Source organism: Nicrophorus vespilloides, unplaced genomic scaffold, assembly GCF_001412225.1.
Source record: "Nicrophorus vespilloides isolate i.1.1-1 unplaced genomic scaffold, Nicve_v1.0, whole genome shotgun sequence".
NCBI lineage: Eukaryota > Metazoa > Arthropoda > Insecta > Coleoptera > Silphidae > Nicrophorus > Nicrophorus vespilloides.
The window spans coordinates 3,047-15,123 of record NW_017099707.1 but is presented as its reverse complement, the minus strand read 5'-3'; the positions used below and the strand labels follow the sequence as shown (position 1 = coordinate 15,123).

The following is a 12,077-nucleotide window of genomic DNA, read 5'->3' as shown; positions in this document are numbered from 1 at the left end:
TAATAGACGCATTATGTTATTTGCGCATTAACGGTAATCTCTATTTATAAACTATGAAATTACGTGGTGAACGTAATTTCTGCTTAATTTATATCCGCAGTAATTACATTTCGCATTCATTTTGATTCTATTTAACTACAAATAATTAATTTTTTTTTAACATTTGCAGTTTAAAAATGTTTGGATTTTTTTTTCTAATTTCATATTTTTTATACTATCAAATCCATAAATACTCTTTCATTAAAAAATGGAAATAAAGCTCTAATTTAGTTCTTTGAATTAATGTAACATGGGTGAACGTTTGTGAGTGCTCACAGTGATTTATGGGTTTCAGGATTAGGAAACGTGTTTTCAATTTTTCTTGTTTTTCTTGCTTGAAAATGGGTGTAAATCATGCTGAAATCACATTGTTTGGAAAACTAAGGATTAATTTAATTAATGGCCAGATTTACCCTAAAACCTATCTCGTCTATTTTCTATAAAACAAACGTTTAGTTTTGTTTATCTTAATTTTTTGTTTGTTTTAGGATTGATTTGAATTATGTAAAAGTCAAATATTTTTCTTAAACTAATGATTAATGAAATTAATGTCTGGATATACTTAATTTTTTACATTAAGTTATTTTTATTTCTTGGATAAATATGAAATTACCGATTTTTGTATTTTCATTAATTTCTCTATAATTTGCTTGGAATTCTGCAAACTTATGAAATATCTCTCTTCAATGATATTTTCAACAAATGTTTTGAAAGGTTTAAAGAAATACTAACTATATTTATCTCATTAAAGCTGATGTAAGTCATGTATAAGTCGTAAAGTTTTAAACATAAAACCCATTTTTTGTTTACAATCAGTTAGAAATGTTTCTAAACATCTGATTTTGAAGAATTATTTATTAATTTTATAAAAAAAAATCTGTAATGAAAAAATAAGATTTTGAATTATTTGTAAAAGAATTTATTTATATATGTTCATATTATTATCATAAATATAAAGTTTATGTTAATGATATACTGAAGTTCGATTGTATTTTCTTTAATCTATAGTATAGTATTATATACATTTATGAATGAATTCATTGATAGTATTGGATTCCATTTTTTCGTTCCACAGAATGATCTGATTATTGCGTTGAGCCAACCATGAATTGTGGGGTGTCCATGGGCGTGTTTCACCTGTTTTCAAGTTTTGCACCTTGTAGCTCGACCAATAACGTTCATCCACCTGAGTTTTCATTGTGCGGGGTGAAAGAATCGAGTAGCAGGTACAGCCCCGATATTCACCTGAGGCCAGGGGTAGGTCTACTAGTTAAAAGACACGTTTGTGGATAAAGTTAGTCCAACGGTGAACGGACTACACTATCAGTCCGTCGCAGGTGGAAGGAAAGCAAGTGTAAACGTTCTTCGCCAATTTCTTCCACAGTCTTACTCCTCCTCTTCGTAGTAGTCATCGTCGTCATCATCATCGTTGTCGTCATTGTCAGCGTACTCACACTAATTGATTATGAAATATGTAAAGAAAGAGTCGCCTGGTAGCAGCAGCAAGAAGCAAAGTGAGTGCGCAGATTGTGTGCCGGTGCATAAATTAATTAAAATCCGGAGGTCGCTCTTCGGGAGCGCACTTGAAACTGCGAAAAGGGGCGTCCGATTTGCATTTGATTAACTTGTCGTTCGTTTGTTTTGCAGAACCTTTGAGCGTTCAACAGCAGGTCGAGATGAAGGAAAAGAGCAAGAACGCGGCGAGGTCGAGGCGCGAGAAGGAGAACACCGAGTTCACGGAGCTGGCGAAACTTCTTCCACTTCCGGCCGCCATCACTTCTCAACTGGACAAGGCTTCAGTCATCAGGTTGACCACGTCTTATCTGAAGATGAGGCAGGTCTTCCCAGATGGTAATTAGATTACATGCAACCTCCATGGAACATAGTTTTTCTTAATTCCTATAGTTTTGTGTTCAGGTTTGGGAGATGCGTGGGGTGCTCCTCAGCAGAGCAACAATCCCAGGGAGTATCCGATCAAGGAGCTCGGATCGTACCTTCTGCAGACCTTAGATGGTTTCATCTTCGTCGTCGCACCAGACGGCAAGATCATGTATATCTCGGAGACAGCTTCCGTCCATCTAGGACTCTCTCAGGTAATGCTTACATCCATCTAGGTTCATTACAAAATACAACTAGAAGCATAACATTACTATTAATTCTTAACTATTTCAACCCCAAATTTTAGATTACATTTGTAAACTTTTACATTTTTCTTCATCATTAAAATTTGTAAAAAAAAAAGCTAATAAATTCCAATTGGAATAAAGAAATGAAGTAATAGAATTTTGATATAAAAAATTTTTTTTTTGCATCTTATATTTTCATAATTAAAACAAGAATTTCAATCACTTACTTTCTTATTCGAAATATCTATTTCTTCTTGCATAATAAATCGTTGCAAATATACTAATTCACTGTTAAAATTATGACTCTTTGTTCTAATTTGAATATTTTATTTGTGCGCAGGTCGAACTCACCGGAAATAGCATCTACGAATACATCCATCCAGCAGATCATGAAGAGATGAACGCAGTCCTGAGTCCGAGTAGTACCTCGGCTTCTGGACCGCACAAAGACTTCGAAGATTACCGAGCTTTCTTCATACGCATGAAATGCGTTCTAGCCAAGAGGAACGCAGGACTTACGAATGGTGGTTACAAGGTAAGAAACATTTAATAGACAACAAATTGGTATTTAAAGGAAAAAGTTAAATAGATCATTTATCAATTGTCGTAAATTCTTTTAGAAAGAAAGAAATTCAAATAAGCTCATAAAATTTGTATTCAGTATGTAATTATTTATAAACAATTATAAAAAAATGTTATAAAATAATCAATATTAAACAATTAGTATATTTTACAATTAGTAATAAGTACGTAATTATTTGCATTTTTCTAAATTTGATATTTAATTTAGAATCATCAACAATTAAAAAAATAATGCTATAAATAAATTTCAATATCAAACAAAAAAGTTTAAAAAAAATAAGTAATTAAAATTGTTTTAAAAACGTATTCATGAAATGTAATCAAGTAATTAAGTTTTTTTTTGCTACTAATGTAATTAGTAAAATGCTAAAACGTAAATATGTATAAATAATTCAATAAATTTTTTATTTAATTTGACTTCAATTTTGTATAGTTTTTTTTAAATCAAAGATAATGAAATCCGACTATTATTATTAAATAAAGAAATTAAAGTGAAGAAATGGAACTATTCGTTTAACTAACAAGACATTCAATTTGTTTTTGCCGAATCTACTAAAAATCTATTGCTATTTTAATCACGTTAAGGCAGGTTTTCGAACGTGACATTATCCGCAACATCAAATTTAACAACCCCGGCAAATGCGTTCATTTCACTTTCACGTTCAACTTTACTACCTTTTATGGTCTGCCTGACGTTTTTTTTATTGCGCTGATTGCATTAAGGCTAGTTTTCTATGGTAAGAATTAAATGCATTTCTCCTTTGAATTTTGAAAGAAAAAAAGAAGAAAAAAAAAACATTATGGAAATATTCTCTTTCATGACTTTGCTGTGTATTAATAAACATACACATGTTTATGCGTAATGAACAAGTTACATTCACGAAGTGGAAACATGCTCGGTTCTCTTGTTAAGTTTTGTTTTTTTTTTTGAAATGCAAAACTTTGCGTGACCGGGCAGAAGGAAAAGTTCCGTTCGAGAAAAACCGCAAGAGGAAAATTCATGAATTTTCATGTAGAGCTAGTTAGGACGATGCGAATTGATGATGTGTGTATGTGAATAAGACGGGGTGAGAGTTGTTGCGAGAGTGGCTCGCACTTTGCAGCACAAAGGAATAATAATTGGGCGAATTACATGCACGTGCATAGAGCACACATGCAAATCGTGTTGTTGGTGCAGTGGGAATCGTAGTCTAAAGCCAATCATCATCTTCACAGGTCATCCACTGCTCCGGATATTTGAAAGTCAAACAGACTTCTCCGTACGAGAATTTCTACCAGAACATGGGCCTCGTCGCCGTCGGACATTCGCTGCCTCCTAGCGCCATCACGGAAATCAAGCTGCACAGAAACATGTTCATGTTTCGAGCTAGTTTGGACATGAAGCTAATCTTTTTAGACGCTAGGTAAGTGCTTGATTTCCATTTAACGTTTCGATTATTTTGCTAAATGTACTTCTTTTTTAATTAATAGAGTTGCGCAATTGACGGGTCACGAGCCTCAAGATCTCATCGAGAAAACCCTTTACCAGTACGTTCCACCCGCAGACGCTCCAGTGTTAAGATTCGCTCATCAACAACGTGAGTTCTTAGAAGCAAAATGATGAGATTCGAGTTATCTAACTAATTGTGTTAGTGTTGTTCAAGGGACAGGTGACCACCAAGTATTATAGATTCTTCGCGAAAGGAGGAGGCTGGGTTTGGTTGCAGAGTTACGCGACGATAGTGCACAACTCGAGGAGTTCCAGGCCGCACTGCATAGTCTCAGTGAACTTTGTTCTAACGTAAGTTACAACTATTAATGTTAGTTAAATGGAATATTTTATTTGATTGAATTTGATTTCTTTAGGGAAGTCGAGTTTAAGCAACTGCTCCTGAATAGCACGCAGGGAGTGCCTAGGGAGGAGGAGAGTTCGCCCACCGAGGAGAAGCCGATTTCTCCTAAGGCGAATCCACCGAAGTATCAGAGAACCAACAACGTGCATCCGGCTATAATAACGCCTCCAGGCTCTTCCATTCCTGACGACGAGTTTAGTGATTCGAACGGTGGCGGAGCGCCGATGGCGTATCAACCTCAAGACTACCAGTTCATCAACTACTCGGACGACTACCATTATCAGCACCAGCATCAGCAGGAAATCTATTACCCATACTCTGACTCGGAGATGACCATGAATCCGATTGGGAACAGCCACCACCATCATCACCATCACCACAACCAGCAGCACCAGCAACATCAACAGCAGCATCAAAGGCCGTATAGCGCCAGCTCGAATAGCAGCAGCAGCCCCGAAAGTGAACAACTCCTAGGGAATCCCTACTGCGCGGAAGATCCTCTCCACCAGACACAAAATAACTTCGGATTCGGTGGTGGCGGCGGTGCTAACCCTCCTGCAGGTGGTCAAAACTTCTACAACGAATTCTCACAGATGCGTCAAATTCCAGCCGCGAGCTACACAAGCGTCATCGTCGAACCGCAGCAGTACTTGCCGAACGGTTACGTGCACTAGCATTAACCGAAATTAAGTCTGTAAATTATTGTACATAGAGACGGACGGGTGATAAAGCTCTTTGGGCTTCCGTTGATCGAGAACGAGTAATTCCACATGAAGAGGAAGCAAATAAAATAAACCCGAGTGACGGTGCCATATTTATTATACATATATATACATATACATATATATATTTTTATTATTATAATTCTTAATGTTAAGAAACTACATTATTTTCTCATGTTTTGAATTGTAGCTACGACAATAATTTGAGACTGTGAATAACATATTTTGTACATATTAACTTAGTTAGACCGTGGAGAGGAGGAGTGCAAGTTATTTATAATCTAGCATGTAAGTTGGACGTTTTCGAGATGAATGGGAAACGAAATTATGAATCCATCATCAGTAATGATGATAATGATATCACGACTCAAGGATGAGAGAAAGAGAGAAACAAATATGAAAAGTAAAAAGCAAAAAATATTAATAATAAGAAGAAACGAAGAGAGTTTTAATCAATAAAATAGTTGCTGTTATTTTTTAAACATACACATTTTACTTATTTATTTTGCATTCGAAGCTGTTACCATGGTAAGTAATTTTACTTCGTACTTTAAAATTACTTAAAAACCTCAGAACTGATTCTGCATAAATCAATTTGAGTCTTCTCATCTAATACAAAATTTAATTTTGATTAATGGTTTCATATTTATGTGAAACATTTGAAAAACAAACAAGTAAGCTTAGATCTTTTGACAGTCACAATAAATAATGAAAATTGGGTAATTATAGGAAATTTGTAACTAGTCAATCAAAATATGATAAACTTATTTGGGATAGGTTTTTCCTTTCTCAGGAGAATTGATTTTAAACATTATTAACCTTTTGACTAACGAAACTATAGGAAATCTATAACTAGATATGCGTAAATCAAAAATTTTCACGTTGGAACTTCACGTGAAATGTATTTTAATTGAACATAATGATGAATGATGAAAAATAAGGTTAGATTATGTTAGGTTATTGTATGGGCAACGGGTAAACAAAATATATACTCAGGAAACTAGTTATGTATCAAAATATGATAGGTATTTCTTTTCTAGAGAGAATTGATTAACTTTTTGACTAATGATTGAAATATATTTTTTATTTGCAATTTTGATACTTGTTACCTGATTATATTAAAATTATGATGTATAAAATTACCAAATACAAATAACAGATATAAATTGATTTCATCTGGTTAAATCCGTTCTCATTGAAATCTACTAACAATTGCTTGAAGTGTAAACTAAGCTAATCGCACGAAGTTATCACGCCGATACATAACTACGACTTTCTAATTATGTATTATTATACAGCAGATAACTCTCGTTCTAGACGTTTTCGTTGGGGTGGCGTCGGCTGCGCGGGTGCTGGCTGATAAAGCGGGGGTGTGAAGAGAGAGAGAGAGAGAGGGTGGACAAAGCGGCAGCAGCCCTTCGTCCTACGTATCCAAGGTAACGGCACACCCGCGCTTCAGTTTTACAACCCCGACCATCTGATATGTTTGTATAAAGATTTTATACCAATTACACTTTAGGTTTGCCAAAGCTTTTCATCTCGAGAGGACACTTTCGACGACAAAAGGCTACACATGTATTTAATTCACTCGCCCTCGCATCGCATCAACCCTCGCCCAAATAAAAAATTAGAGAAGCAAAAAAAAAGATAGGAATGAAGAGAGAAAAAACAACGCTGCTGCTGTTGTTTTTTCATCATTATCATCAACATCGCTATTCAGCGCCCTCGATATTAAGTGTATAAACCGGTACGAACCCATTCAATTTGCTTCCGGTTTTGGATAATGCGGACGATCCTGTTACCTCCTTTGTCATGCTAAAAGATTCAAATTTCACTTGAGCCCCGGTCGTCTCAACTAATCTCGGTTAATAGTTGCGCATTCGTGTGATTAGCTTGCACTTAAAACGTTGTAGCTCTCAGGTTTGATAGAATTATCATTAATAAATGACTTATCAAATTTAATTTACTTAACTACTTTTTACATAATACACTTCATCTCTAGAAGTGATAATAATTTTATAAATTTAATTAATTATTATCATGATAATAATATACAATTCACTCCACTATAATACTTTCATACTTATATATTAACTAATATAATGGAATTTTGAAAACAATTTTCGCTACATCGAAATCAATGATCTTTCAATTATAAATGTAATCTAACGTTTTCTTCCCAATACAATTAGATTAATTTACTTGTGCTCAAATTACAATTATACAAAGAAGGTAAAATTAATTAGAAAAGTGAAAAATGGTAAGTATATTATTAAAGAATAAATTCGTTAATGTTCAATGATTCTTTGCCACCAAACTATATAAACATTTACTCTCTTAAGTTTATTTAAAAGAAAATTACTATTATTTCTATGAAATTACTTTTGAAAGAGACAACATGTTGAAAATGACTTTCGTTAACTTAAATTTTAAGAAAATTATCAAATAAGTTTATTGATTTGATTCATTTTTTTTTTATTTAAGTATTCATTGCAATACGACTTCAATTTTAAGATATCAAAGTTCTTCTATTAGCTTCTTTCTCATACACATAAGTAATGAAATAAGTGCAATTGTTTCTTTTAAATTGAAGAACCAGTCTGAATGAGTCTTAATAAATATCGCCAGTATTATTTTTTAAAGAATTATTCAATAGTTAATTAAGTTTTGACGTCAAGAATCATCAGTTAAATAGTAACAAATTAAAATCGATTGCGAATACAGAAAGTCGAATTGTAATCACATAAAAAAAAACATATTTCCAACCCCCTGTTTTTTTTTGTCACTCTCCGTTCATAAGGGCGTTATTTTCGGCAACGCACGTCTAGATCTAATTGGTTTAGTTTAGTCGACTAAAAGTTGGAACGAACAAGACAAAAAACAATCTGAAGGGATAACAAAAAGGATATAACAATGCACGATCTTTCCTCCGCCCTTTGGCATAAAAAAAAATCGCTAACAGCACCCTAAAGTTTAGGGTCTAAGTCATTAGCGCTCAACAAAAAAAAAGTATGAATAACAACGATCATGTCTTCAAGTTGTTCAGTGCAATTACTTGTATGTTTTCTTTTGAAACTTATTATTATAGTTTATCTGTTTAAATAATACATGTTGCTCTTAAGTACGGTTTTAGTATCCCAAGTTTCGGGGACGAGATGGGTAACGGGAATCACTGAAAAAATGAAAATTTATAGATAAATTGAATGATGAGTATTTGGTGGATATTTACCCGGGGAATCCCCTGTGTTCGTGGCTGTTGCTTAATGGGTTCATGCCTTTGTTGACGTGACCGCCGTTACCCCAGTCGTTCTGATGCTGATGCTGGTTCTGCTGCTGTTGCTGTTGCTGCATCGGCGGTGGAGGAACGAACTTTTTCAATGGCGGTTGGCTATCGAAGCGAGGCAACCTTCTTGGATTTTCAAAATCCTCCACAGACTGCGGACTGAGATCCACGTTTATTCTCCCAACAATTACATCAACAAGTATATTTGACAATAACGACAGAAATGAAACGCACACACACTTGATGAACAATTTAATACGAATCAAAGACATACACGATGTAGCAGTATGGGAAGTATCATTAATAGTAGGGCCTCCTATAGCTGGAGAGGAGAGCAACATAAACCAAATGGATGATACCAAACATTAATGGGGTCCTTACCCTGCGTTCCTGTAAGCCCTCGCTATCAGCCGTTCCTTCAGTTTCTCCACGGTAACACGCAACCTGTAGGTCCATATTAGAGCAATTACTATCATTATCAGCAAGACGAAACATATGGCTCCGAGGACGCCTGCTACGATGTACAGCTCATCCTGGATCTGACCGATAGTCTGTCGCAACAAACAACGAAATACACATTACTCATCCGATGAAAAATAGGGCTTTATAGATCGCAATAATAATTGCAAGATAATAAAAATGCGGCTTTCATTTAAGCCGTCCTCATCGTAGTTTTATCGGAAAGATTATGAGCAGATTGTCGGAGCTTCATAGAACATTAAACACGCGTTCACTCGTTTCGTCACAACCACATATTTTTATAATTATTCACCGATAAACTAAGATTTCAACTAAAAATAACAATTCTCAGTATAAATTGCAAAATACAAATCCAAAAATTATAGATCTGTAACAATTTTCAAAGCATATTTACTCAACTAAGTATGATAAGTTACCTCAATTCTAATATATTTTACGGATACATAGGTGATGAGGAGTTTTGAATTCCAATATTATATATAAATATAAACATTTAACCCATTTTAGGGTAATTTACCCCGGTTCGTCGATTCCTCGTCTATATTAATTTATTTATCTATATTCGAGACATTATTTTTTTTCTACCTATCGCGATTTACATATATAAGTGTACATATTTACTTAGAAATATTTAAAATATGAGATAGAAACACGTTTTTTGATGCTATCAAAAGCATCTTAAAGTATCTTCAACATATACAATATTTCCTTCACTTACATACTAAATAAAATGTAAATATTACCAGCTTTAACATTCTAATAAAAAAAAGCATCTTCATTTGTGTGAAGAACTTAATTAAATACATATATACAAGCAATTTTTATAATTAAAATCTACACTAATTTTGTCTATAAAGTAAATAGATTAAATTACCAAAAACGTTCATAAAATTAAATAACTATAGTTTACTTTATATTTATGTTTTTGTTTCCAAATCAAATCATAAAACAAAGGTATTTTGCAATGAATGTGACAATGATAGTTTTTTTTGTAAATTTAAATCATGACGAGTTTTCTATCTTATCATAATTGACAATGAGAAAAATAAAATACTTTTGCAAATCTCCCGCTTTAGATTTCAAATGCTTTCCTAGGTAAATTGAAAAAAAACAAAGGTATTGATAGATCTCTAATATTAAATTGTGCAAACACGATATCAACTGATTACTTGGAAATTGGATGACTTAATATTTAATTACTTCTAAGTTAGTTGATGATATTGGTTACAATACAAATCCTCTAATTATCTAATTGTATTATGCATAATAATGAGTTAAACATGTTATTCGATTTGTTTACGTGTTCCTGCTGCGGGACAAATGGTATTTGTGGATCTGAAATGGGAACGCCTTCGGTGCGTTTCCTCCTATAGAACATCACCGGGCCCATCGTGAAAGCGAATTCGAATACCAAAAAAACACCATGACTGCGTTTCTCCGACAATTTCGACGTCAACTTTGACATTGACGATCAAGTGGATCGAAGTAGTTTTTGACTTACCGACATAGTTAATCCCAAAGTAATGTACGAAATAAAACAACAACTATGAAAATGTAAAGTAAAAGAGTTTTTTTTTGCAAACGACTGTTACGACCGCTCTCGCACTCGAAAACTAAATGAATCTTATCAGACTATTTCCCCCCTATACAATGTTAATCTCGTCTGATTACTGGTACATCGATATTACTGATAGGTGAGATTAAAAGAAAATTAGGAAATTTTATACTATGATAGTGGTGTATTTGTATTGTTTTTGCACGTTGGAGAATTTCATGAGGCCACTGACGAAATATGGTATAGCTAAGGTGATGATGATGTAGAGGGTATAAGGAAGTGGCTTGGTGCTTCCGAACGGGGGTACCCAATATCCTCTGCGATTTGCGTCTCTTGTATGGTGGGTTGCCAGCGCTGTGAAGAAGATGAAGACGGCTTTCTCGAAGACAGGAAGGTTGAAATATTTGCTTATACAGAGACCCACTATGGTGGATACTATTGGAATGGTGCTGCAGTGAAAGATAGGTCTATTCTCTAAATTGGTAGCAGCCTGCAAAAAAAAATGGTTATTAAGTTTGTATAGGCAACTTTCTCATACGAAGTCAAACTCACAGATAAACTTAGTGATCCGGCAGCTAGAAAGTGGTCGATGTCCACGACGGATGAAGCGAATGTGCACATGAGAACCTCGCACAGGGTGCTTGTGCTGCTTCTGTTTTTGTATTGGGAGCAAACGGTGTACCAAGAGAGCGCACCGATAATTGCGTGGGTTATATTGTCGAAAAATGCTTTGATCATCTGCAACCTAGAACGCGATACCAAGTAGTCACCTGCAACGGCTGTGAATACGATGAACAGCATCAAGTACCATTGAGACCATGGTAAATTGATGAACATGACCGAAGAGCACGTAACTTAACCAACTAAAACACAACAAACTAGTAAATACAGGCAGATACCATCGCCAGCTTTGACGTTCTTTAATATAACCCAGGCAACCAAATTAGCTATATACATTAATCATTCCAATAAGATAAAATTGAATTCTATATAGATGTGATTTGCAATTCTTAATGCTGATACATACCAAACCAGAAAGAAGGTTTTAACATTCAAATTCCTATATAATTTGTATGGCTACTAACTCAATCTTCCTAATTTTAATGAAACCATTCTATTTTGATAAATTTCTTAAATTTGCTGAAATAAGAAGAAATTCTTCTTTAATTGCACAAAAACTTAATTTTACTGTAATAGAAGTTTTGCAAGTATTAAAGTTACTTCTTTTTCTCTCCACACTTCACTTCATTTCAATTGGCTTACACATCTTGTACAATTTCGCCAGCCACTGTTTTTATTAATTGAAGATTTATCTAAACTGGCCTAAGTTACTGTGGTCAGGGGAAAAAACATGTGAGATGTCTACACTAAATAATAACTTTCGAATCGGGGTCTCCGCGATTCAGTACAAAGGTGTTAGGAGAGACCTCGGATGGATAATGTAGATTGATATTTGTG

The 12,077-nt window shown here is 34.3% G+C and overlaps 3 protein-coding genes across 5 annotated transcripts in view; 1 reads left to right on the top strand and 2 right to left on the bottom strand.

Moving 5' to 3' along the window:
- Positions 1–5,688, top strand: part of LOC108565306 (single-minded homolog 1-like) — a 32,624-nt gene extending 26,936 nt beyond the window's left edge. For 2 of the 3 annotated variants that reach the window (XM_017924694.1, XM_017924695.1), the window contains exons 2-8: positions 1,687–1,890; positions 1,957–2,132; positions 2,506–2,700; positions 3,963–4,150; positions 4,218–4,324; positions 4,380–4,527; positions 4,593–5,688. In XM_017924694.1, coding sequence (XP_017780183.1) covers positions 1,716–1,890; positions 1,957–2,132; positions 2,506–2,700; positions 3,963–4,150; positions 4,218–4,324; positions 4,380–4,527; positions 4,593–5,253 — 1,650 coding nt within the window. In that variant the 5' untranslated portion in view covers positions 1,687–1,715 and the 3' untranslated portion in view covers positions 5,254–5,688. Of the gene's footprint in view, positions 1–1,686; positions 1,891–1,944; positions 2,133–2,505; positions 2,701–3,962; positions 4,151–4,217; positions 4,325–4,379; positions 4,528–4,592 lie in introns of all 3 variants that reach the window. The other variant, XM_017924693.1, reaches the window with a different exon arrangement.
- A 1,901-nt stretch (positions 5,689–7,589) lies between these two features.
- LOC108565308 lies at positions 7,590–10,673 on the bottom strand. The gene is made up of 4 exons (XM_017924698.1): positions 10,566–10,673; positions 8,966–9,135; positions 8,531–8,743; positions 7,590–8,473 (listed from the first exon to the last, which is right to left on the bottom strand). The coding sequence occupies exons 1-4, from the start codon at positions 10,569–10,571 to the stop codon at positions 8,431–8,433; spliced, it is 432 nt and encodes a 143-aa protein (XP_017780187.1). The 5' UTR covers positions 10,572–10,673; the 3' UTR covers positions 7,590–8,430.
- Positions 10,674–10,700: 27 nt separating this feature from the next.
- On the bottom strand, positions 10,701–11,579 carry LOC108565307 (transmembrane protein C5orf28 homolog). Its single transcript, XM_017924696.1, has 2 exons — positions 11,172–11,579; positions 10,701–11,109 (listed from the first exon to the last, which is right to left on the bottom strand). Exons 1-2 carry the CDS (start codon positions 11,454–11,456, stop codon positions 10,786–10,788), a joined length of 609 nt encoding a protein of 202 aa, XP_017780185.1. The 5' UTR covers positions 11,457–11,579; the 3' UTR covers positions 10,701–10,785.
- Between the last annotated feature and the right edge of the window lie 498 nt (positions 11,580–12,077).

Excerpts from the sequence above, each read along its gene's own strand:
- LOC108565308 (XM_017924698.1), bottom strand. Across the intron at positions 8,744-8,965 it reads AGGGCTTACAGGAACGCAGG|TCCGCAGTCTGTGGAGGATT; the intron begins GTAAGGACCCCA and ends CGTGGATCTCAG. Across the intron at positions 8,474-8,530 it reads GAACACAGGGGATTCCCCGG|TGATTCCCGTTACCCATCTC; the intron begins GTAAATATCCAC and ends TCATTTTTTCAG.
- LOC108565307 (XM_017924696.1), bottom strand. The coding sequence starts at position 11,456 with ATGTTCATCAATTTACCATGGTCTCAATGGTACTTGATGCTGTTCATC. Across the intron at positions 11,110-11,171 it reads CCGGATCACTAAGTTTATCT|GCTGCTACCAATTTAGAGAA; the intron begins GTGAGTTTGACT and ends TTTTTTTTGCAG.